Source organism: Cyprinodon variegatus, unplaced genomic scaffold (genome assembly GCF_000732505.1).
Source record: "Cyprinodon variegatus isolate N-32 unplaced genomic scaffold, C_variegatus-1.0 Scaffold90, whole genome shotgun sequence".
NCBI classification, from domain to species: domain Eukaryota; kingdom Metazoa; phylum Chordata; class Actinopteri; order Cyprinodontiformes; family Cyprinodontidae; genus Cyprinodon; species Cyprinodon variegatus.
Window position 1 is genome coordinate 953,679 of NW_015150543.1, and position 23,303 is coordinate 976,981.

The 23,303-nt window shown below is 37.5% G+C and overlaps 1 protein-coding gene across 1 annotated transcript in view; it reads left to right on the forward strand.

Moving 5' to 3' along the window:
* LOC107084010 (O-acetyl-ADP-ribose deacetylase MACROD1-like) overlaps positions 1-23,303 on the forward strand; it is a 583,486-nt gene that overhangs the window by 529,520 nt on the left and 30,663 nt on the right. Inside the window, exons 7-9 of the mRNA XM_015373637.1 lie at positions 1,067-1,145; positions 12,157-12,195; positions 15,024-15,083. Coding sequence (XP_015229123.1) covers positions 1,067-1,145; positions 12,157-12,195; positions 15,024-15,083 — 178 coding nt within the window. The remainder of the gene's footprint in view (positions 1-1,066; positions 1,146-12,156; positions 12,196-15,023; positions 15,084-23,303) is intronic.

Sequence of the window (23,303 nt, forward strand, 5' to 3'; positions counted from 1 at the left end):
ATATATATATATATATATATATATATATATATATATATATATATATGGATGTATGTATAAGTACCAGCTGGGTGCCTCTTGAACTGGACTTGTGTCAAGCAATGTTGGGAATAAGAATTTTTGTTCACTATGTTCCCTCTAAGTATCATTATATTGTGTGGAGGGCGATGGTGTGCTGATATTGTGGCTGTTGTGTAAAATCGCCATTATTCAGTCAAGTAATGACGTTCTGCCTGGTATTTAATGCTTCCCCATGACTGATGCCTGCACAGGCAGCAGAGACGGCTGAAAGTGAAAGAGGTGACCTCTTTCTCTGCAGTCTTAAGAGCTGCTTGTGTGTCTGCTTTTAGCCCCATTATAACAGTGTGTGTGTGTGTGTGTGTGGGCTGCAGGAAGTCATTATACTGTATCAGCATTTTATTAATTCATTCCTACCAATTGCGAATGAGCTTTTTTTCCCCCCCTAAATTTGTTACCTATTTAAACTTGATTTAGGTGTTTGATTTTCTGCCTTATGCTCAGGCAAAAAAAAAAAAAAGACTGATTAAAACAATTCAGGTTTTTAATTTAGCTTAGAAGGATTTTTTATTTCCCAGGGGGAAAAAAACAAAATGGCAATCAAAAATTACCAACACTAAACAAGTAAAATTGCTGGATGGTTTTGTGTTTTAATTTGTAATTGACTCATATGAAATATGCAAGTGAGATATTTTAAGTAAGGGGTGTAGAAGTGCTGGACTCCTGTTTGTTCTGTTCGGTGATCAAACTAAAGCCTGTTTTGAAATGCCTCCCACTGTAATAGTGGGAAATGCTCTAAAGTTCCAGTTAACTGAATCCAGAAATAAATTATAACTATATACTTTTTAATTTTATTTTTTTTTTTTAAGTCTTATTAAACTGTTGTTTGATAATTCTTGATTTTGAGGCTAACCTATTAGAGTTGATTGTGGTTATGTTACTATTAAGGACTGCTGTCTTTTTCTTCCCATTTTAAAAGAAAGTTCTTATTGTTTTCATTGTGATTATTAGTGATCACTTATTTATATTTCTTTTTATTTCTTTGCAGATCAAACGGGTCATTTTTTGTGTCTTCCTTGATACTGATTTTGCCATTTACAAGAAGAAAATGGCCATCATCTTTCCAGGTATGGATATGTACTTCCCAACTTATACATCTTTATCATTTCATCAAATCTTGAGGCATAGAATTGCAATGATATCTGCACTGAAAGCTATCAAATCAAATACCAGGTTTTTAATGTTCTTCAAATGTGATTAGAATAGTGAATTTCTTTTTCAAAGTATCTGTAAGTTAGTCTTCTCTTCACTTTCTAATACCTGAGGGAGACGTAAAAAGCAGATTCCTTTTAGTGTAATAATTACTGGAATTCCTCTCCCAAGAGCTGAAGACATCCGTGGATGCATATGCATAGCAACATATCATCCCTGGTTACTGCACCACAGTTCTACATGTGGAGTAAACAAACATCCATTATCTCTTACTCCCACTCTCTTTTCTGTCCCTCTCTCGATTCACTCTCCCCCTTTGATGCCATCATCTTTTTACTGGGACAGGGAGCAGTCACCAGCTCTGATGGGGGGCTCCACAGAGGACTGAGCTGAATAGCTGGGGAGCTGAAAGAGGCTGGCTGGCTCCACCAGCCTAGCATTACCTCCCATTTACCTCACTTTTCCCTCTTCACCTCCCCAGCGGAATACCGGCTCTCAGGCCTTCATCTGGCGGTTCCCAGATGGAGAGTGTTTTGTTCTCCCTGCTCTCCCGTCATCTCCCCCATCCCTCCGCCCAGGCTCTTGCCTGAAAGATTACATTCTGAGGAGAGACCTTAATTATGCCTGCCTGCCCTCCTGCACCCAGCACCCGTCTCATCATATTAGTGTTTTGAGATGAGAATCTGGTGGTGTTGTTCTCCAGTTATCTCTCTAGCCATTTAAAAGTGTAGTCAGGGAATAAATGCTCTGTGTCTCTCTGTAACGGGAGACGGGGATAAAATAAAATGACAGGCTCCAATTGTGTATTCCAATCAGAATATATTTTAATATACTGGTAAATCCATCAAAACATGGGGCTATTAAATGGGAGTTAGCAATTTCCATGTCCTGCAGACGTTTTCATATCGCTTAAACTTCTTCACACTATGTCAACCAAAGTGTCCTTGTATTTGCTGGCTCAGGCATAAAGATGAAGGCGAAGCAAAGGGTTTTATGGTTTTCAAACTTTTTTTACGAGCATAAATATAGCAATTATGAACTTAATTTTTAATGCAACATGTGTTCATTGAGATGACTTTTGCCCATTCTGCAAAACAGCACCAGCTCAGTCTGAGTGGATTGAGATTTACCACACATCTTGATTGGACATAGACCTGTGTTATCATTAAGCCATGCTAACACATGTTTATACTTTGATATTTTGCATATATGTGGAGAGCTGGATGTTTTCATCATCGAATGGCCATAAAGGTCGCATGTTCAAAACTCACACTGTCATTCTTGGTCCCTGAGCAAGAGCCTTTATCCCAGATTGCTACCTAAATTTCTTTTTTCTTGCAATTTAACAAGAACACACAGTCCCGCCATGTTTCCTGCACGACTTGTGTCTAGCTTTCATGGTGGATTCATGATAGGGATGCACTTCAGTAATGCTTTTCTTCCAAAAATAATAAAATTAACAGATAACAGATTCTTGCATCTTAGCTGCAGATCTCTGCGGCTCCTTTAGAGTTACTATGGTCCTCTGGCAGAGCTTCACTGATCAATTCTTACCCTTCTCAAAATGTCTGTTTTTTTATGGCAGTTACTTAGTTGGTTTGCAGTTGTGCGATACTCTCTTACTTTAAAATGATAGATTAAAAATCGTTGACACATTCAAAGTTGGGATATTGTTTTATTACCCTATATCACCACCCTTTACTTGTACTCCTACTGTTGTGTTTGTTGACCTGAACGATGAGGTTTGTTCACTAATGTTGCGTAACAAACTTCTGACAAACAGTTGTGTTCTACTGGCTTTACTTACCGATGCAACTTTCCCCAGCAGTCATTTGGTTAGTGATTTAAAATGACTGCTAAAAGCAATTAGCTGCACTGAGGTAGAATTTGAGGTGTCGGAGCAAAGGTTAGATTTTATTTACACTTAAAGATAAGTGCATCTATTTGTGTTCAAATTCAATTCAGGGGGAGTGGTGGCCTAGTGGTTAGGGCATAGAGCTTGGAATCCTGAGGTTCTGGGTTCGAGCCCCACTCTCACAGACCACTCTGGCCCTCTAAGCAATACACTTAACCCCACACTGCTCCCCAGGCGCCACACAATGGCAGCCCACTGCGTCCCAAGGGGATGGGTTAAATGCAGAGGTAAATTTCACCAATGTGAGATCAATAAAGTTCTATTATTATTACATTTAAAAATACTTTATCAAACTTAAATGGAATTTGATTATATGTACTTGTATTTCATAAAACTACATAAATAAAAATAAGATCGAGGATGTAACAGAAACAAATGTGGAAAAGCTTGAGAAGTATTACAACTTTTGCTCAGTAAATTGGAAAAAAAAAAAAAAAAACGTCAGATATTTATTTAGTATCTGTGGCGAATACGACATGCTTCGCCAATCACCTGTTCTTCAACCCCTGCGATCTGGGCCATGCTCATCTCTGCTTTGCAAACATGTGCGGGCAGAAGAGAATAAGTAAGTGTGACTTTTCCACTTTGGATCAATGTCAGGGTTGAGCCAGACATTTTTTACTCCACTCTCACCTACACCTGTTCAGATCTCTCACCTGATGTGCAAGATCAAAGCATTAACACATCATCAATGAAAACTTAAGCACTTTTAACTTATTCAGTCAGGGAGAACAGAGACATGAAATTACATATCTTGTGAATGTAGAATATATCCTGATGGAAGGGGATTGAATTCATATGGCCAATCCAGCCAGGCTTGTCTCAGAGGTTGCAGAAAGGTTTGCTGTAAAGAAAGAAATGCTGATTGGTATGATTGCACCATGAAGCTAATGCAAAACCCCGTAGGGTGAAAAGACTTGCATTTAGTCTGTGCAGAAAGGTAGTAGTGAATCAGAGGCTGTGAATTAGCTCTGCAGGTGTGCTAGAGCACTTTCAGAACATCTCATCATCCTCACTGCCAGGGGAAGACAGTGGCGTGGATCCTGCAGCAGCACTGAAAGCCACACACAGAGGCTTAAGATCATTCTGTCTCCTCCAGCATGCTTGCTCACAATAACCCTCCCTTAAATCGACCTGCTTTTTTTTCTTCTCCTCTCCCTACTTACTCTTACTTACGGCTCTGCTTGTTCACTTGCCCATTACCTTATTCCCTCGCTTTCTATCATTCTTTCCTACTACATCAAGGAAGGGCTTCTCTATAGCCTCTTCTATCATCAAGTCACAGTAGAGGTGCAATGATTGGTGCTGTTTTGCTTTGCGCTCTTTTCATAGTTAGTGTGGGTGTGTGTGTGTGTGTGTGTGCAGGGGGTTAGGGGGTCATGTTAAAAGTCCGGATCTTCCCCCTTCTCATCAGTTTAAGGAATGCTTGTGCAAAAAGAAGACAGAATAGATTTTTATTTTGAAGTCTTGCTACTGCCGTTTTTCATTGTATAGCTGCTCTCCTTGTATTCAAGCAATCTGTCAAGTGACAATGACTGGAGCAAGAATGTGTAAACAGGACATTTGCATACAGGAAATTGCTTTATTACAATGTGAATCTCCACAAGCTGTCAGTGAGAGGGAGCGAAAATATGGTTACTTGTCTGCAGAAGGAGGAAACTGAAAAATAGCCTCTGCTGACAATAATAATCGTGCACACCAGCCAAGGCGTACACTGGAATCAGGTAGTTAGACCATGTAGAGTATTGAATTTCCCACTACTGACATGCTAACAAATGATTTCACATTCTGCTTTGCACTGGTATGTTGTTTGTGTTCATGCAGGGTTGTTTAATGAGTACTGATACAAGCAGACAAAGGTCTCTCATGTATTAACAGCCCAAGGAGCACTTTGTGGATTCAGACTCAAGAGTCCTCTCAAGCACGCAAAGACTGAAATATACAAATACACAAAAAGGCTTGTGCACATAAGGGCTATCTGTTACCTGCGTAGCACAATCACTTTCTATTAGCCAGCACAGTAACGTGGTTTGGAAGCACTGATTTAATGACCCATTAATTATGTTATGTATTCCTGTCCTGTTAAAAGAAAAACCTGCTTGAAATGTAACCAAACAATACGCCATGGTTGTGTTTATTAAGAAGGAACATACATTTGCATTGCATTGCGAGCAGTTCTCTACACTTTGTAACGCTGCATGAGGTTATCTTCCTGTGATTGTATGTGACTGACTAATGCTAAGAAGCACATAACTGTTTTAGAAGTTAAAGGGAACATATATTTTGTAAATACAAATCAGAAAAAATGTTTCCTAGGTTTTAATTTCTTTTTCATGATTATCCAGAACCCCATTTCACTGCAATTATTTTAATTAGGGCCACAAAATCGAACAAGCTCAATCAGACTGGACGGAGAAGACTTTTCAACTGTTGTGTTTCGCTACAGTTTCTCAGTCGAGTTTAGGTCTACACTTTGAATAGAAATTTCCCACACATGAATATCATTTGGTCCTAATCAAACAGCTTGTATGTTTATGGCTTTTGTCTTGGACAATGATTCTTGCCCCAGCCGCAAATAACTTGCAGACTATATTTAATCTGTTCTAGTTTGGTTCAACATTTAGCTTCATGGTTCTTCCTGTCACCTCTGACTGGCTTATCTGTCTGATTAAGAGTTCCCACCTGCTTTGATACTTCCACAAACATGTGTCACCATGACGATGGTGTGAGAGTTTTCATCTCTGCCAAAAATGTAATCTCTTTAAACAGAGAACCTACTCAATCTTATTGCTACAAAAAAACAAAGCAAAGTAAAAAAATAAAATCAAAATAACAGGTCTTCCTGTTGTCGATCTAACAGCCAGATTTCTGACAACAGGTTCTTGAAACTTGATCTTTCTTCCACCACACTTTGCCAAGAGTTGACATGATCCTCTTGACTACCTCTCTGATACTGCTCTTCTGGACTGAACTGCAGGATTATGTGAACAAGCATGTTTTCGCCGGCTTGCATTTTGCTTTCCTTTTTCATTTTGAGATAATAAACCGAACCGTGTTTTATTAGATACTTAAAGCTATTTTGTTTTATAGCATAAATCTGCTCTAAACTTCTCCATAACTTTTTCCCTGATTTATTCAATGTGTTTGTTTTTTAATGTTCCCTGACAAACATTTGGGGCCTTCAAACAACAGCTGGAAATATTCTGAGTTTAATTATATACATGTGGAATTTATTCACTCACTTGGTGACTTCCAGAGCCAGTTGATTGCTTTGCATTTTGCTTAAACTTATAAAAGTAAATAGAAATCAATTATTATACTCACCAACCTTTTCAAAAGTTTGCTGAACTATATCATTTTTCTTACAGTTGACTACTACTTACTGCTTTTCCATGAGTTTGGCTGTAATATCGAATGCAAACAAGTTGGGAGGGTGTATAAATGGCCGTATGAACACACATTTCAGTTAATTTCTTTAATCATGTGATTATATTCTGATTCTGATTCTGGTGTCTGACTGCATGCTTGTCTCAGCTCATATTATTTGCTAGTAGGGAAGCAGTCAGGCAGCTGTGGTTGTAGAGAGTAAAAAGCATGTAGAAATTGATTCTGGGTACACTCCTCTCCTAATATGATCCGGGTGGCTGCCCACAAGCTGGGCTCCATCTCCTCTTCTCCTCAATCAGCCATGGTGCTGACAATATTAACGCAGCCCACAGATCTGCAGAGGCTGCTGCATTCTGTCCAACTGTTTCACCGACTTTCCAATTGACTTTTATTTACATGGTTCTTAATACACTCCATGTTCTTAGCATTTTAACATACACACTCATTTACTTCAAATCCCCCCCATCTCCTTCTGCTTAGGAAGAAATAAAGCTATGGTCTATGCATGCTTTCATCGCTTACATTTAATTTCTTTAGGGAGGATATGAAGGGCTATGAGAAACCTGTGAGGGGTAAAAATGAAGGCTGGGTTATTTTCACAAACCTATTCGTCAGGTTTGGGAAGGAAACCGTGGTATGTTAGTGATGTGATTGTGAGAAAGCACAGGCTCAGCTCTCGGCAGCATGAGGATTCCACTTCAGTGTGGTATCAGTAAAAAATGTTCATGTTTGTGCATAAACCAGACATGTAGAAAACTTACCCTGAATATTTCCTTATCAGCATTTCACTGTTGTGTTGACAGGATTTCTTACTGGTTGTGCTCTGCTTTAGTACAGTTCAGTTTTAACATAAACAGACGGAATAAAAACATCTGCGTAGAAATTGTTTTTTAATGGAAAATCCTTTTTAACAAAGGTTTATTTTATGTTTCTTGTAATATGATATTGTTCTATGCTATATAACCCAATATTCTTTGTGAGTCTAATATATTTCTTGCTGAGTTAAAAACCTAAAAAAAACACCATACAGTATTTTTTCTACCTGGTACCTAAAAATGAGATTTATATCTGTATTTTTCTTTGTAAAAAAACTTCACTGTTGCAGCAACTACACTGCAATACGAAATCATTAAAACCAATTTCCTTTTTTGTTCCTATTACAATAACATTTGGTGAGTCTGCTTGCCTTCAACGAGGTCATATATATTCTATTACCACTTCTGTTTCTAAATTATCTATCGACTTAATGGCACTATAAAGATTCAAGAAAAAATCTGGAAAGGCCAGAACCACCATAAGCAGCCAAAGATTGCACAAAAATGGCAACTATCAAAATAAGAGCAACTGAACAAACCCAAGGCCAGACTGACCCTTTACCAATTTATGACCCAATTGTTTGTTTCTTCCTTTCTTTAACCTGTAAATATCCATTTGAGTTCTTTTTTTCAAAACCAAGACATAATATGGCCCCTGACTCAAATCATTATCTTGCTGACCTCCTGCTTGCATATACTGTATATTACTGTGTGGATATTAAAAAAAGGCATATAGATTAAACATAAGATCACTGTTAAATGTATCACAGACAAAACCATTGTTTCCATTTGGGTAGAAATTTTGTACGAATTCGCTACAGATATATAGGTATGGAAAAGTTAGCATTTCTGTAGAAAGTATTATGCGACTCAGCGCTTACATGGCTCCCTCTAGCAGCAATACATTGCTTGGAGCAGGCAGTTGAAAGGACCCACAGTGTCTCGGCCACTCTCTTCGCCTCAGTGCAGAGGTGCACAAGGTCCAGAGGGCAAAGAAACATCTCAAGGCGCACATCTTGACTTTGGATTTCTTTGTATGTAAAGCTTGATGACGCACTTGTGCAATGGTGCCATGGCTATGAGGACTGTATAGGCATTTATCAAAAGAAAGGTAAAAAAGTATGCTCACCTTTAAAGGCAAAAAAACAACTCTGCATGACTCAGAATATGCACACAGTCTGCTTGTGTAAGTAGGAGCCTTAAATAATTCCAATGTCCTTCATAGTTTGCAGAGTAAGGCTACGCACTAGCCTAGCCAGCCAGACAATTACAGGGAGCGTAATTCAGTCTGCTAAACCTCCGTTGACTCTGGCCTGATCTTGCCGAACCAATCACAGCCCAGGAGGCAGGAACTTAAAGATGCATTACTTCAGCACAGGAATTACCCATAAGGCAACAGCAAGACGGTGACCACAACACAGCAATGTTGCAATGAAAATTAAGAACATGCTAGAGGGCACACATTATATCGTCATATTTTTTTGCAGAAACAGCAGAAATCCTTCATTGGAGAATTTCTCAGACTTCTTGATATGTTTCACAAACTACAAAATTATAGAAACGGAGCATGTTGCTTGGAGTTTTTGTGTCAAATCCGTAGTTAAGTGATGGTTCTGATGTTAGTCCTTCCTTTGAAATCGAGCTCTACCAGCTCTTTACCAGACTGATATGATGTATGCATGGTATGTCAGTCTGGCTGGCCAGGCTAGCTAAGCACATAAAACTGACCCTATATGACAAAAGGCTTACTGGAATAAAAGTGATTGGAGCAGATTCTTGCCAGTTTTTAAAGATTTGTCCCTGCAGTTGATGTTTCCAATCCACACTAGTCAATTTTTAGCACTTAACTCCTCCAACTGTGATCCTATTTTATGCTTATCGGGATGTAGTGATAACTAAGCTTAAAATAACATAAAAATAATAAAATAAGTCAAACTAACTCAGTCGTTGCTAAATTGATTGTACCTATCAACATGACAGTTAGTGACCGATGGAATCCACTTATGTGATTTCACATGTGCAATATGTGTTGAAAAACCTTGGTCCATATTGAAATAAAACCCTTTGAAATGTATAAAATGTTTAATATTTAGCTTTAGTATACAATAAAAATGTCTGACAAAAAGCTCAAGTAACAATGAAGCAGCACCCTGTCAGTTTTAATACTTTGGTCCAAGGCTGTAGAAATAATTTTGCAGGAATGATAGATGGTGTTAAAAAAATAAACGAGACAAAGCAAAGGCGTCACATATGGTTTTTCATGACCAAGGCACATCTATTTCCTGCCTGTACAAGTATTTGGCTGCCGTAACCACACTATAGTATTTGGCAGCAGTTGAGGCACCCTTTCTTTCCATCCTTTCGTTCACTGTATTAGTGGGCCTTCCTTTGTTTCCCCGAGCAGGGTTAGATTAATGCACTGTACCCTTTTATTCAGTGTTGTACAAAAGAAAAGCCTGTCGCAGAATCCGCAGGGAGCTCTGATGGTTGCACTTCGACAGAACAGATGACAACAGCCTTTCATCAAAGTGAACATACTCTTTTGCTTGTTAACCACAGTACAATCAGTTTCTGATTCATATCAGCCATATATAAATATATACCAGGAATATTTCCTTGCAAAAAGTACATGCTTCCTTAATATGAACTGTTGTTAGAAAAAGCAAGCACATAAACTGTTTTGGCATGACACAACGCACCTTGAGGCATACTGTGCTCTATAAGATCTGAGCATTGGAATGTATTTAAGAAAGAACCAGCAGCTTTGTCTCTCATTACTCAGTCCTCCAGAAGCACCACCCAAAGCCTGCTTCTCATCTCCTGCAGTGCGACTCAACTTATTCATCCAGAGACACCTTTAACCCACCTCAAATTCTCTCTCTCACAGCAGAGTTAGTAGAAATCAAAGGATTTTTTTTTTTTTTTTTTATCCACAATTGTTCAGGCCAGCCTGCAGTTCTTTCAGGATTTTATTTTATTGTTTTATGCAAAGTCTTCAAAACTGTACTTAATTGGAAAGAATCTTTCTGTATTGTGACCTCCGTAATGAAATACCAACATACTTAATATTTTGTCATAAAAAGTGGCTCTTCTAAAGGCTGATGGAAAATAGAGGAGGGTTATTAGAAGGAGTTGGGATTACTCAAGAGAGTCTGGCTGCAGACCTGCACTGTCAGGACCCAGACTTGCACTGTCAGGGCTCTGTGTTGCAGACCAGCAAAATGGGGTCTCCAGCACTATCAGGACTGGGAGTTTATTCAGGAAGTTGTATTCGAAGCCTTCGGGAATTGCGCGCAGCACGTGTTTGCTGCTGGATTAGCTTATGACAGTGTCAAACTGAGCATAGCAGCGGTTTAAATTATACAGTACGCAAACATCCTCATAGGACAACAAAGCTCCATTGTTGTTTAGAAAATGTCTTATACTGTAGGCCAAATACCCTTTTCTATTCTAGAGACTTATTTCTGTGTAACACATATCCAGTAGTCTAGTTGTAAAAAAAAAAAAAAGAAGGGGGTTAGTGATTTTTTTTTTCTTTGGAAGCATACATAGCCTAATTAATCTATTAACCTAAAGCAATATGCATGGTATGGTTGTTACATGTCAGATACGCTGGTCATTGACAGTCAGTCCCTGGACTGACATTGCTATCACTGCCCCTGCGTAGTTAGGGACTAATGCAGATTTCTCACTGGGATCAGCTTCATAGTCATACTAAGCCACTAAGCCACTTCCAGAGGCGATGGTATTGGGGGACGGTCATTTAGGAAGGGGGATGATTGTTAAGATTTTTTTAAGAAGGAGGATGCCATCCCCCCTCATTCCCCCTCAACTCGAGTACTGCACATATCTATTATTGCAGATAGGAGTTTGGTGGGGAGTAAAATTGTGCATATACATAACTTTCCAGCATTACAAAACCTGTTTGTGAAAGGAAACTAGCTTAATGGGGAGTTTATCAATGTTAGCATTTACTTTAGAAAAGCTTCAAATCAACTTCACTTTTACTTTGAAAGTCTCCGAAAAAACTTCCGGTTCTAACAGCGCAGGAGACCTCACAATGCAGCCCTGCAGCCAGGGTCCTGACAGTGCAGCTCTAAGTTCTGACAGTGAAGGTCTGCAGGCAGACCTGCCTCTCAGATTTTTGAGCTTTGCACCTAATGTGATATGGTAACAGGAGGGTTTTTGACAAGTTTTCAATCAAGTAAACTGAGATTATACTGAAGTTATGTTCCCAATATTTGGCACTTGTTTTATTCAATCTCTGGTTCAGGTTGGAGAAGCTTCTGTTCTCATTGGCTCAGCATGTTAGACTTAGGCAACTTTTATTGTCATTTTGTTTACACAGAGTGAATATAAAACAAAATTTTGTTTTGTACAGCTTTTAGAACATTTCCAGCAGTACAGCAGTGATCAAATGTAAACAGTGTGGGAGAAAAAAAACATGGTGCAAAAATCTTTTTAACATAGCTTCTCAAGTATGCACCCCTGTAAAAGCTTTTTTATACTTACTAAATTAAATTCATTTAAAACTGTATTTTTGTGTTTATGCAAGTTATCTATGTCTGATAATAACATGTGTAAGGGGAACTGAAAAGTATAAGTTTGACAAAAAAAGTAATACAGAAAATGTTGCATACTGGTAAATACATTTAGATCCAAACATAGGCTATAACTTTATAGTTTGAAAATTAACACATTTGAAAGTATGAAAATACTTTCCTTTAGCATTGCTATCAGTTTACGATCACAGGTTGTATAATTTTTCCAAAAACGTGCCTTAACATTCTAATTTCCCTCCGTTTCCAGATGATGACATTGAGGATGAGAAGGAGCAGCTGAAGGAAGGTGAGTGACAGAATATTTCATGGTTGCCTTTTCACCTTAACACCTCCATTAAAGCAGACAGAGAGTGAGTGAGCACCATAGCTTTGGCTTCTGACAGTGTTTTGCAAGGTTTTATGCGGCAGTCTAAATTGAATGTTTATTCATCTGCTGACAAGCCGACTCCCTGACCTGACTCATCTTTGTGTAAAATACTTAATGTCAGGTGCGTTACACTACAAGAACCGTTATCCAGAGCTAATTCCCCGAAAACATTCCCTTCATCCGGCTTAGGGCTACAATGCCTTTAGACCACCTAAAGCGGGTGACAAAGAAACTGCGGATTGACATCCCTCCACAGCATAAGCCAGATGATAGCACAAACACAACTGTCAGTGCATGATGCTTTTATCTCCAACACATCATGTGGTGCCTAGCCTGAAACTCCCAGATGTTGCTTATCGGGATAAACTATTGACATTCATCTGTGCACTGATGTCCTGAATAAGCAGTGGCACAAACAAAATGCCTCATGGAATTGTGTGTGTGGTTAAACAATAGACTCAGAACAGTTTAGCTATGAGTTTGTTGTCACTCTGGAAAAGAGTTATTTCAATGGAAAACAGCTTTCTGCCTCCAGCAGTTTGCTCTCTGGGGTATGTTGCACCTAATGGCATTTTCTCTTATCGGGGAGAAGATACAAATTTGACCACTGCCTGTGCTTTTTAAAATCTCATTGCACACGTGAACCCAACAAGGCAGAGAACCACATTAGTTTTGCTGTCTGTTAGAGAAAGTGGCCACATTACACTAAATGGGTAGCTCGGGGTGCTATCAAAATGTTTTTCTTCCCAAAGTCACTCCCATGATTTGCCAATTACACACATCTGTGTTTTCAAAGTGAATCCATTTTAGGACAAACATAAAAGAGCTGTTTCATAAGTGCACTGTAAAATGTGATATTTCAAAGTGAAACTGTGCGCACATAATGGCTGCATCATAAAGATTTGGCTCAGACCAAATGCATGTGAGATTTTTAGTTTAAACAGGCTATGTTATTTCTAAAGAGCTCCTCACCAGCTGTTTTACACTGCATACTCCATAATAACATAACATTAGACTGTAAAAAGCCAGCTGAAACAATTCCTGATCATTCCTAGCTCTCTTGTGTTATCATACCATTTCTGTCCTATTCCAGTTTGGCCTTGTTTGATTTCCCTCTTTATGGATGCCAAGAATGGGCTTTTCATTCCACTCCATCAGCCCAAGTTTGAATCAGTAAGCCTGGAACCGACTCAAAGCTTCGAAAGACTTTTATGCTAACATGGAGTGGTGCTTTTGGCTCACACAGCGGTCTGGAGATGGGCTCAAAGCCTCATTCTTTCCTCCTCTCCCTCAGGAGTCTCCTTTTTAATGCGTTTTTTTAGGCAGGTAAAACCACAGACGAGAGCTGTAACATTTCTCAGAGGCATATGTAACTCAAGCAGCCAAGAGAGTGTTGGTATCAAAACCCTGTGTTAAGATGTAAATTTTTTTTATTTTAAACAAAACCGTACTATATTGTTAGTTAAATTGTTAAAAAATGGTAAATACTTTCTAGAAAATCTTCCCATGCATGCTCAGTATGAGAGATTGCTGCGAAAGTGTTGGGAAATAACAACAAAGCTTTGGATGTATTTGTGAAAACATTCTTTTTCCCACAATTCATACATTTTTGAAATTTGTACAGCAGGTGGAATTATTAACAGAGCAAAGTATTGGTAGACTAATAAGGCTAGTGAAGCAGCTGGGCAGCTATAAGTGTGCTGCAACCTTTTTTGTTAAATAAAAAAATCTCAACTAAATAACTAAATGCAGGTTTATGTTTAGCTTTTACTGTTCAGCAACTAATAAATATCTAGATCTATCCAAGAGAAATGCCCTAAGAAGCCTTTTGCTACATCTATCCACACGGACTACCCCAAAAATCCTTTTTTTTTATTTAATGGTGGCTAAAACTTTTGGTGACAGAAAACAATACGCGCTATAGCTCTCAGGTTCAATTTTTTTTTTAAATATGACTTTGCCACATATTTTACCTTCTCCTAACAAAACCGTTTAAGAGAACCAAATTTATTTGTGATTGCAAAATGTTTGGAAAGTAGAAAGCAACTAATGATAACTTTTAAAGTTTTATTTTACATGGAACATTAAAGCTTAAATGCCCTGTCAGTATGATTAGAACTTCACTTCATAAAAATGTTAATACTGTAACCATTTGCAGAGATACACATGAAGCAAAGCATTTTTCAAGGAAATCTAAGCCCATCTATTAGTTTTTAATTTTTGTTTGTAAAATCTGTTTGTACTCTGCTTCTGAACTACAGTAAGTGAGGAAAATTAGATTTTTATAGAGGTTTTAGGAAGTATTTGAATTCTCTCCTTTTATTTGGTTTCACGATATAAAACAACCTTATTTTGTAACATTGCATTTCTAACTAGAAGGTAAAGTTACATGTACTATTCTGATTTGTTATGAGGTGTTTTTTCAATATCTGGGGAGTATTCGGACAAGTGAGATGTAAAAACGCCACTGTTGCTAAAGATACGCTATAGAACATTGGTACTTCATATATGTGGGGCTGATGTGTTTTTTGGGTGAAATATTAAAGTATTTTCAGTTGAAGAAAAGTAAAAAAAAACTATATTGAATTTTGGATTGAGTGGTAGGGTAATTTTATTTATCCGTTCCAATACAAGCGACAGTTTACATCGACAGGCCCTGACAAAGTGTTGCATCTTGTTGCTTTTTGTGGAAAGAGATGCATCGGTCCCACATCACTGAAACACCACATGTTGTTTTTTCTTTACAGAAAGCATACCTCCATCAACAGAGTCCACAACCAACGAAGAGACGGAGGAAAGCAAGAAGGGTAAGCTTGTTACTAAAGCTCTGTGTCTGCTTTTATCAGTTTTTTTTTACTCCAACTCTTTTAATGTTGAGCATGCCAAGCATATTTACTTGTAGTGGGAGCATTTCACATTGACATGTGTTTACAGAAAAAAAAAAAAAAAACATGTATAAACTAATGGAATGTGTTTTTGCTTGGTAATCTCTTGCTCTCTGATACCTACCTCCTCTTTGGGGAAATGAATAGAGGATGAAGCTTGGTCCTTTTTCTTTCAGCCAAACCTGTTTAAGAAGCCATTATCTGGCTATTCTGCAGTTTCAGCCCCTTTGGATGTATAATGTTGAAACAATTATAGGCTTCTCCAATACGATGGACCAAAGATAATTAGAATCCAACACTGGACGGTGTTAGTAGGCAATTAAAATCGTACACCATCAATTTTTCTTCAAGCCTTATGGTTGGAGGAAGTTTTTGAAACTAACAGTCATGTTTGTTTTCTCTGGGGAACCTGTTCCTCTGGGTCCTCTAGGATATTGCAGTCACATGAATAGCGCCAATACAATTTTTGCTGTGAAACAAAGCATGATAACTAATTTCTCTATGTACAATACCTTTTTTTTTAATCCACAGCTGTAAATCAGAATTATTCAAAAATTCAATCACCAGCATTAGAAGGGCATAAGTATTTAGTATTAATCTTTAGAAATCCTTATTTATCAGGCCCTGCAGCTTAATAGTAACTAATCCATTCACAAAAGGCCTTGGCACAGCTTCTAGCTTGGGAACAGTCAGTCCTTGAGACAACCTCTCTCAGAGGAAGAGAATCAAATGATTTTGTTCTGCCTGCACTGTAAAGGTTAGGTTTGGTTCAATGTAGCTCATAGGAGGGATTAATCATAGGAAACGCTTAGATGTCAAGATACCACACAGCAGAGGAAAAGTGAGCTGGAAACCACACTGTCAGCTGTGCGGGACGTGCACTGTAAGATGCTGTAGAACAACAGAGAGGAAGCTACCTTCTTTGAAAACACAGTTGTATTTTATTGTTTGCTGTCTGTTGCTGGCTTCTGCCTTGACATCATCAATCTGGATCTTTTATTTTGAAATACATTTTTACACTGCAGGAAAACTTGTACCTGTCAATATATCACAGTGGCTCTATCACATCCATCATTCTCCTCAAGGGGTAAACTCTTACCTTTTACCAGGTCATCTATTAAAGTATTGAGGTATTCTTCATTGTTTCTTTCAGAGTAACTCGCTGTAGGACGACTGTAGGTTATTATAGGGCTGTCCTGTTTCCTTGGTTACATAGACAACACCTATAAAATAACTTTTTCACCTTACAAGCAAAGGCCTTTCTGACCATCCTGGGTTAAAGGAAGAAACTGGTAATAATAAAAACCCAGCAAACTATGAAATTCAGCTACATAAAGAACACAAAAGAAATCCAGTCAGAGTCTGAATGGGTCTGATAGAAAGTCTATAAAATGAGCTAAAGATGGCGGGAAGGTCTTTCAAACCTGAGGACAGAGAAAATCACAGGTGTTACATTTTCAGAGTATCTCTGGAAAGATCCAGGAAGCTGGGCAAAAATTAAAAAAAGGTTTTATACCCTTAAACCCTATAAAAATCCTATATCCTACTCCATTTATTTTTATAAAGGGCATAAATAATCTCTCAACATTGCATTTTCGATAGTGTACTTTTTTTAGGTGAGACAGTTTTAAATTGTTGTATTATTTTGTGAGATCTATTTCTCACTTCTTATTTAAAAAAAATATGGCTTAATGAAAATAATTTGAGATCAAAATCTGCCATTGGCCTTTATCATACTTTGCGTTTAATTTCCCTTGTGAATGTTATGAATGGTTGTAATGAAATGTATTCAGTGATATTACTGTAGTCTAAAAAAGGCTGCCTCTGATTCCAAATCTGTATTAAAACTATAATATATCCTGTTTCAAGTATTTTTCAAATACTAAACAAGCTGCAAGAACTTTGTGCCTAATGAGAATTTTTCCAGAATGTTATCACGTCCCCTCATGATCCAGTTTAAACATATAAGGACCAGTACTGTATATATAAAACTGTAACAGGAGCGTGTAACAAAAGTAATTTCACTCTGGGATTATTAAATTATTTCTGATTCTGATATACTGTACTTATATCCACAAAAATATTTTGATAGGGACTCTTTAAATGTTCTCCTTCCCCTTTTTCTAGTCATCAGCTTTTGGTGTATATCTCAGCAATGTTTGACAAAAACTCTGATTAGAATTGAAAGAGCTTCTATATATTTGCTTCTTATTTAAACATAGAATTGGTTTTCTAGGATTGTCATCAGGATTTAGGTCAGACCATTCCAGACCCCTAATGGTTCCCTGCTTTATTCATTACAAAAGCAGTTTTCATGTGTGTTTGTGATCATTGTCCCGTTCAAATGCCCAGCTGTGTCAAACTTTCAGCCATTTAGTTGTTGATTTAATTACCAGCTTTATTAATCCACTTCTTTGTGCAATGCACCAGTACCCACTGGGAGTCAACATGGACCCTCAGCCTGATGTTACCACCTATATGCTTAGTAATCTATTCTCTAGTGTTCTTATGTCGGAAATTTTGACTCCTCTGATCTCCTACTGCCATTGTGGCCAAAAAGTTTAGTCCAGCTTTAAAGGAGCATAGCACCGTTTCCTATACTTTTGCTGACGTTTTTACCCTCTAACCACAAGCTGAAATTACACTAGTGTTCTGTATGCGTACTGTATGGGAGAATGAAAGTGTAGTCTTTTGTTTTAAGGAGTAACGTCACCTGAGGTAAGAAAGAGTTTTTAAAAAGTTGCCTGGTGGAGACTCAACAACGTAGCCAGGTGGATGAGACTGAGCAGCTCATCAAACACATGTACACCCAGAATCGAACCCAAGTCACTCTCTTATTAACTGACTAATGGAGCTAAAAGAGGCAACTACTGTAAATAGAGGAAATGTCATTTAACATTTTGGGCAATTGGAGCGGCAGCTTACTTGATGGACCTTTGAGCTGGATGGTATTTTATACGCATTTTAAAGCAGGAGCCTGTTTTTTGGTCAACATCCTATAAGTTGATTTTGAATATGCGTTTTAGCATACCTGAGTCTATTATGGGTTAAAAACTTGGGCACTTGAATTTTAAACAGAGCACTGATCCCGGACACACATCAGAACTGGACTTGGAATGGAGAAACCAGATTCACAGGATTTAAATGAACTATACCACTTTTAACGAGAAAAATTGACAAAAAGCAGGAGAAATTCTACAAAATTATATTACTTGCCATAAACCATTTATTGTCTCTGCAACCTTCAAATAGACATAAAAAAGTAAATTGATAGGGTTGATAGGGTGAATGTACTGCATGGTTTTTACTTATTATATAAGTAAAAATATAATATGACAAATATTGCACAGTATTTCAATTTCTGTTGTAATATTTTATCATCCTTTATAATGTTTACGAGACTATATTGTACTATACCACAAAACAATAATATAAGTAATTTTAAGGGCATAAATAATGGAATGCATGCAGCAAATGTATGAAAACCCAAGTAATCTAAGGAATTTGAAAAATATTGTCTTAGATCAACTATGTTTCTGTGTCCAATGAGCTGTGCTGTGATATAATCCACATGTAACATCAGAACAGCATGCATACACTTCAGGTTATATAAATAAAAGTGGGGGGAAGGAAATGGTGGGCCACCCACAGGCGCAAATGCTGGCACAGAGGTCTAAAGTGAAATAAAATCTCTTTTAGTACACCTCACAGTGTCTATTATCTGATATCAGATTGGAATTAGTGAGATTAGTAGATGTCACAGGGCAAGACACAGTAAAATGTGAAAGTGGAGCCAGAAATCAATGCCTGGCATTGGGAGCATGCTGAGAATAACCTAAGGTAGAGAATGGGGGTTGGTGGTGAAGGATCACACATCTCTCTACTGGTGTGGATGGATATGTAGATTAATAACACTGTGTGGACTGACAGCCAGCCTCTCTATGGGATGCCATGCTTTACATTGTGGCTGCCTGTCAAACGTTGCTCACAAGCGAACTTGCACTTTGCTTGCAGACAGATTTCACATGCAGAAGGTCTCAGAATGATTGCTGTAGGTCATCTAAGAGTTGTTTTAACTTTTACATGTCTCATGAATTTTTTAGGATCTTTTTTATGTCTTTTGCTTCAGTGGTTTTAATCAAAGAAACAACTGACAAGTCTATGGGGTGGAACATGATGAGTTAGATCACAGTGCTGTGAAAACGTATCACTCTGAAGTACGTTTTATATCATCAGGCGATAATGTAAGTAAATACAGTATAAAATGCATTTTCTATAATGATTTAAATATTTGGGTAAAAGTGATCTAAACCTAAATTTAATTACCATCCTTCATTAAAGCAGCATTAATTATAATTTTCACCTTTAAAAAAATCCTCTTCTACAATACAGTAAGTACCTGTGACAATAACTCTAGTATTTATGAAACGACTGAGAGGTCTCTTATCTCCTCCTACTGGCTCTGATCGGAAAACCACACTTGCAACTTTCTGTGTCTCCGACCTCAGTAGGAGTTTCGTGGCTTTGTCATTTTCGCGGCTTAATAAACAGCTTTACGGCAGTCCAGTATAAACCCACTGGCTTCAGTTACAACACATTTCACTGCGCTACCTCCAGGTTATTATTAAACAGTTTTTTGTTTAAGAGGTTTATGATGTGTCGCAGCCAACATAAAGGGCAAAGAAAACCTCTGTCCGAAGAGCAAAGGAATAGAAATCATGAATCGGATCAGGACTGGACTCTAACAAGGTTGAATTTGGGCAAGCATTTACTCCTCAAAGAGAAACAAGGATAAAAACAGATCCAAACCTGGCATTGTTTTACTGGACTCATAAATGCTCTATTGTGACATCAAAAAAAAATTGATTTTTAGTGTGCAGCTACTCTATAAAACATGGAGAGGATGAATCATCTTATGAGAGCAATTAAAAAACAAGTCACTTGAGACAGCCTTATATAAGGGTCATTTTTCCAGCAAAAGAAGGCTGCTTTACACTATTTTACATTAGATAATGTAAAATACCACCCACCTCTGCAGACATTTGATTGTGATCTGCATCTTCCAGCTGCTTAGGTGTAAGCACTACAGCCGTCAGTGTTTGCAACAGTACTGTTTTCAAATGGTCCTGCAGAGGGAGCATGACACAATATGACTTAGTTCTGTTATAAATCGTAATTTTTAGCAGATATAATAAATAGGGTTTCATTGGCTGCGTCAAGGCAAAATTACTACTAGAATTGAAAAAATTAGAAACTTGACCAGTATCTGTCTAACAATATAAAGTGTGCCAAAAACTCTCCCAGCAAACCTTTCGGCCATTAATAAATGAAAAATATTGTTTTCATATTATCTTTTTTATCAATGAAGAAAAGCTATCCAAACCAAGGAACTCTGTGAAACGTTTTTCAGGACATTAAACACATTTTGCATTGTCAGTTCTCACAAAGAAACAGATTTATTACAAGATCATTTTTTTGTCTTTTGGTGAACCACAATCAGAGCTTTTGTATGCGAAGGGAGAAAACATGGAAAATGTTTACATTTGCTGTAAGCTCCTTCCACATTGACAGGTCAACAAGGGGGTCACAAAAAAACTTAGAACAACATCTAAAGCATGTCAAGCCACACTTACTGCAGTGAAGGTCAATATTTTTGTTTCAACAGCAAGAACAAGACCAGGAGAGTTTTTAAAGACATGCTTTTTCACAACGCTATATTAATTTATGCATACTTAATATATATCTTCACTGTTGAATAAAAATACCACTTTGACAACCTTGAACGTATCATCAGCAGTTGTTTACTCAGCGGTCACACAAGTAGGACGCACCAGGTATGTTGTATATCAGGAACTGCATTATTAATGTCCTTGTAATCCTGCCACCTCTTATGTTAACATAAATAAATCATTCAGAGTTAGCATGTTTTTTGTGGTTTTCTCTAAAATACGCCCCTGCTTTCTTTTTTATATACAAGAGTGCAATAAAGTGCTTAAAAGTATGTTTTTTTTACTACTACTATCCCCTAAATCTGGTTTCACGAATGTATTGACAATGGATATGCTGTGGTGTTTGCTGAAGCCTTCTATGTGAAGTATGTAAGAAACTGATCCACAGCTGAGACAGTGTCATATAGTATGCATTGGCTACTACAATGCTGCCACCTGCTGTTAGGAGCGTTTGGGTTAGGTTTTAGCCTACTTGTGTATGTCTGGGTTTTCATTTCTAACTTGGATCCATAAACAATCACATCAACCCTACAGAGAATCTTTTCTGTTTGACATTGCAAATGTGTGAGTGTCTGTGGGTTTGTGTGTGTGTGAATCCACAATCTGTCCCTTTGCATCCTTTATCACAAATAGAATATTGTTCCATTCAATAAGCCAAACACAAATGATCAAATAACATGGAGGAAATTACTTTTGGTACTTTGACGTATCTGATATGGTTAATATAACTCACTTTAGAAAAGCATGAATATCTTTTCTTTTGACACAGAGGGAAGGTTTAGGATGGTTTTGAGGCTTATAAAGAATTATTCTTCTATAGTTCCCCCCAGTGAAGTATTCTTTTCAGCCCCCTGCCTGTGGTTCCCCCTCAAAATGCCAATCATGATTAATACAAACCACTGCCATCTGTGTGTCACTGGTATTCTATGTGATGGACAGAGGTACTTGGGAAAAACATGTGGCACTGCTAGGACTGGCCTTTTCCCCCATTTAATAGAGGCTGGCATTTTTTATTGTTCTGAGTGCATTGCAAAATTGCATAGATATGAAAAAATGGCCTCTCGCTGCAGCTTGTTAAAAAAGCAATTATAGAAGCTGCACAATAGTCATTGTGAAGCATGTTCTCTTATTGGTGTCATGGCTTTCATTTACTCAATTTGTCCCAAATGTCATTGGTTTATGTGTGTGCGTAAATGGGAAAGTGTGAGAGCAAGTAAAGGGACAAGGAGGATGAGAGTAACAGATAGGATGGTGGATTAATGTTTTATTAAAAACGTGCTGGCATATTTTCCACATTTTTCAGAAGGTTATTATTATTAGAAGTTGGTAACCAGATGAAAATGCATCTCTTGAGTTAAAAGGGGTGATGATATGCATGTAAACTGGGCATCTAAGTCTAATTCAAACATTATATACTGGGTTTTAAAACTTGTCACATGATCCATTAATCATAGAGCTTTTATGTATTTTAAATAAGGGAGGCTTCACATTACAATTACTACTACAGCTGTTGTACCCTAAAGTGTCATAAAAAATATTCATATCCCTTAAACTTTTTCACATTTTATCACATTAAAGTCAGGAAGTTTAATGTGTTTCATTAATACTTTATCTGATAGAACTCACATGAAGTTGTGAATGATTGTTAAACACAATACACATAACGCAGATGTTTTTTTTGTTTTCTGAAAAAAAAATAAGCTGAGGTTTGGTATGTGAACTGTACGCATTTAGCCGTCCCAAAGCAACACTTTGTAGAACTACATTTTTGGGGCTATTTCAGTTTTTTATTAGGTGCATGTACAGTAATTACCAGTATAACACAAACACAAAGACAGCCTGAAACAAACACAAACAAAGCCTGAACATTTTTCTTTTTTTTCCAAATAGCTTTTGCTCAGTTAATTTAGTTCGAAAGCAAATGTCAACACCAAGATCTGTCTTGTTGCAGATTCTCAGTTGGATTTAGGTTAGGGCTTTTAGTTCTGATGTTATCTTTAGAGACATTAATATTCTAAACAAGCATGATGCTGCCATCCTAACGATTCATTGTGAGGACGTTTAGTTTAGTCTCATACAAGAGTATTTTATCTTAATCTTCATTCATCATGTCCCCTAAAAAATGGACCACTTCTAAGCTATTTAAACATGACCTTCATACCAATTTTCCATAAATACCAGAGTTCAACATAGCAAGATTACTGTAAGTAGGTGTGTCAAAAGATTCCAACCTGAATCTTTGCAGCTTCTTGGAACCAGTCATACTTATTATAAGAAGCATCTCTGTGAAAGGCCAGCACCTGATACCATGTTATATATCATATTATAAATGTAATATCTCCACATATCTTGTTGTGATGTGCTTTGTAAAATGTGATGTCAGCTTTACTAAAAATAGTCATTTACAGAGAGA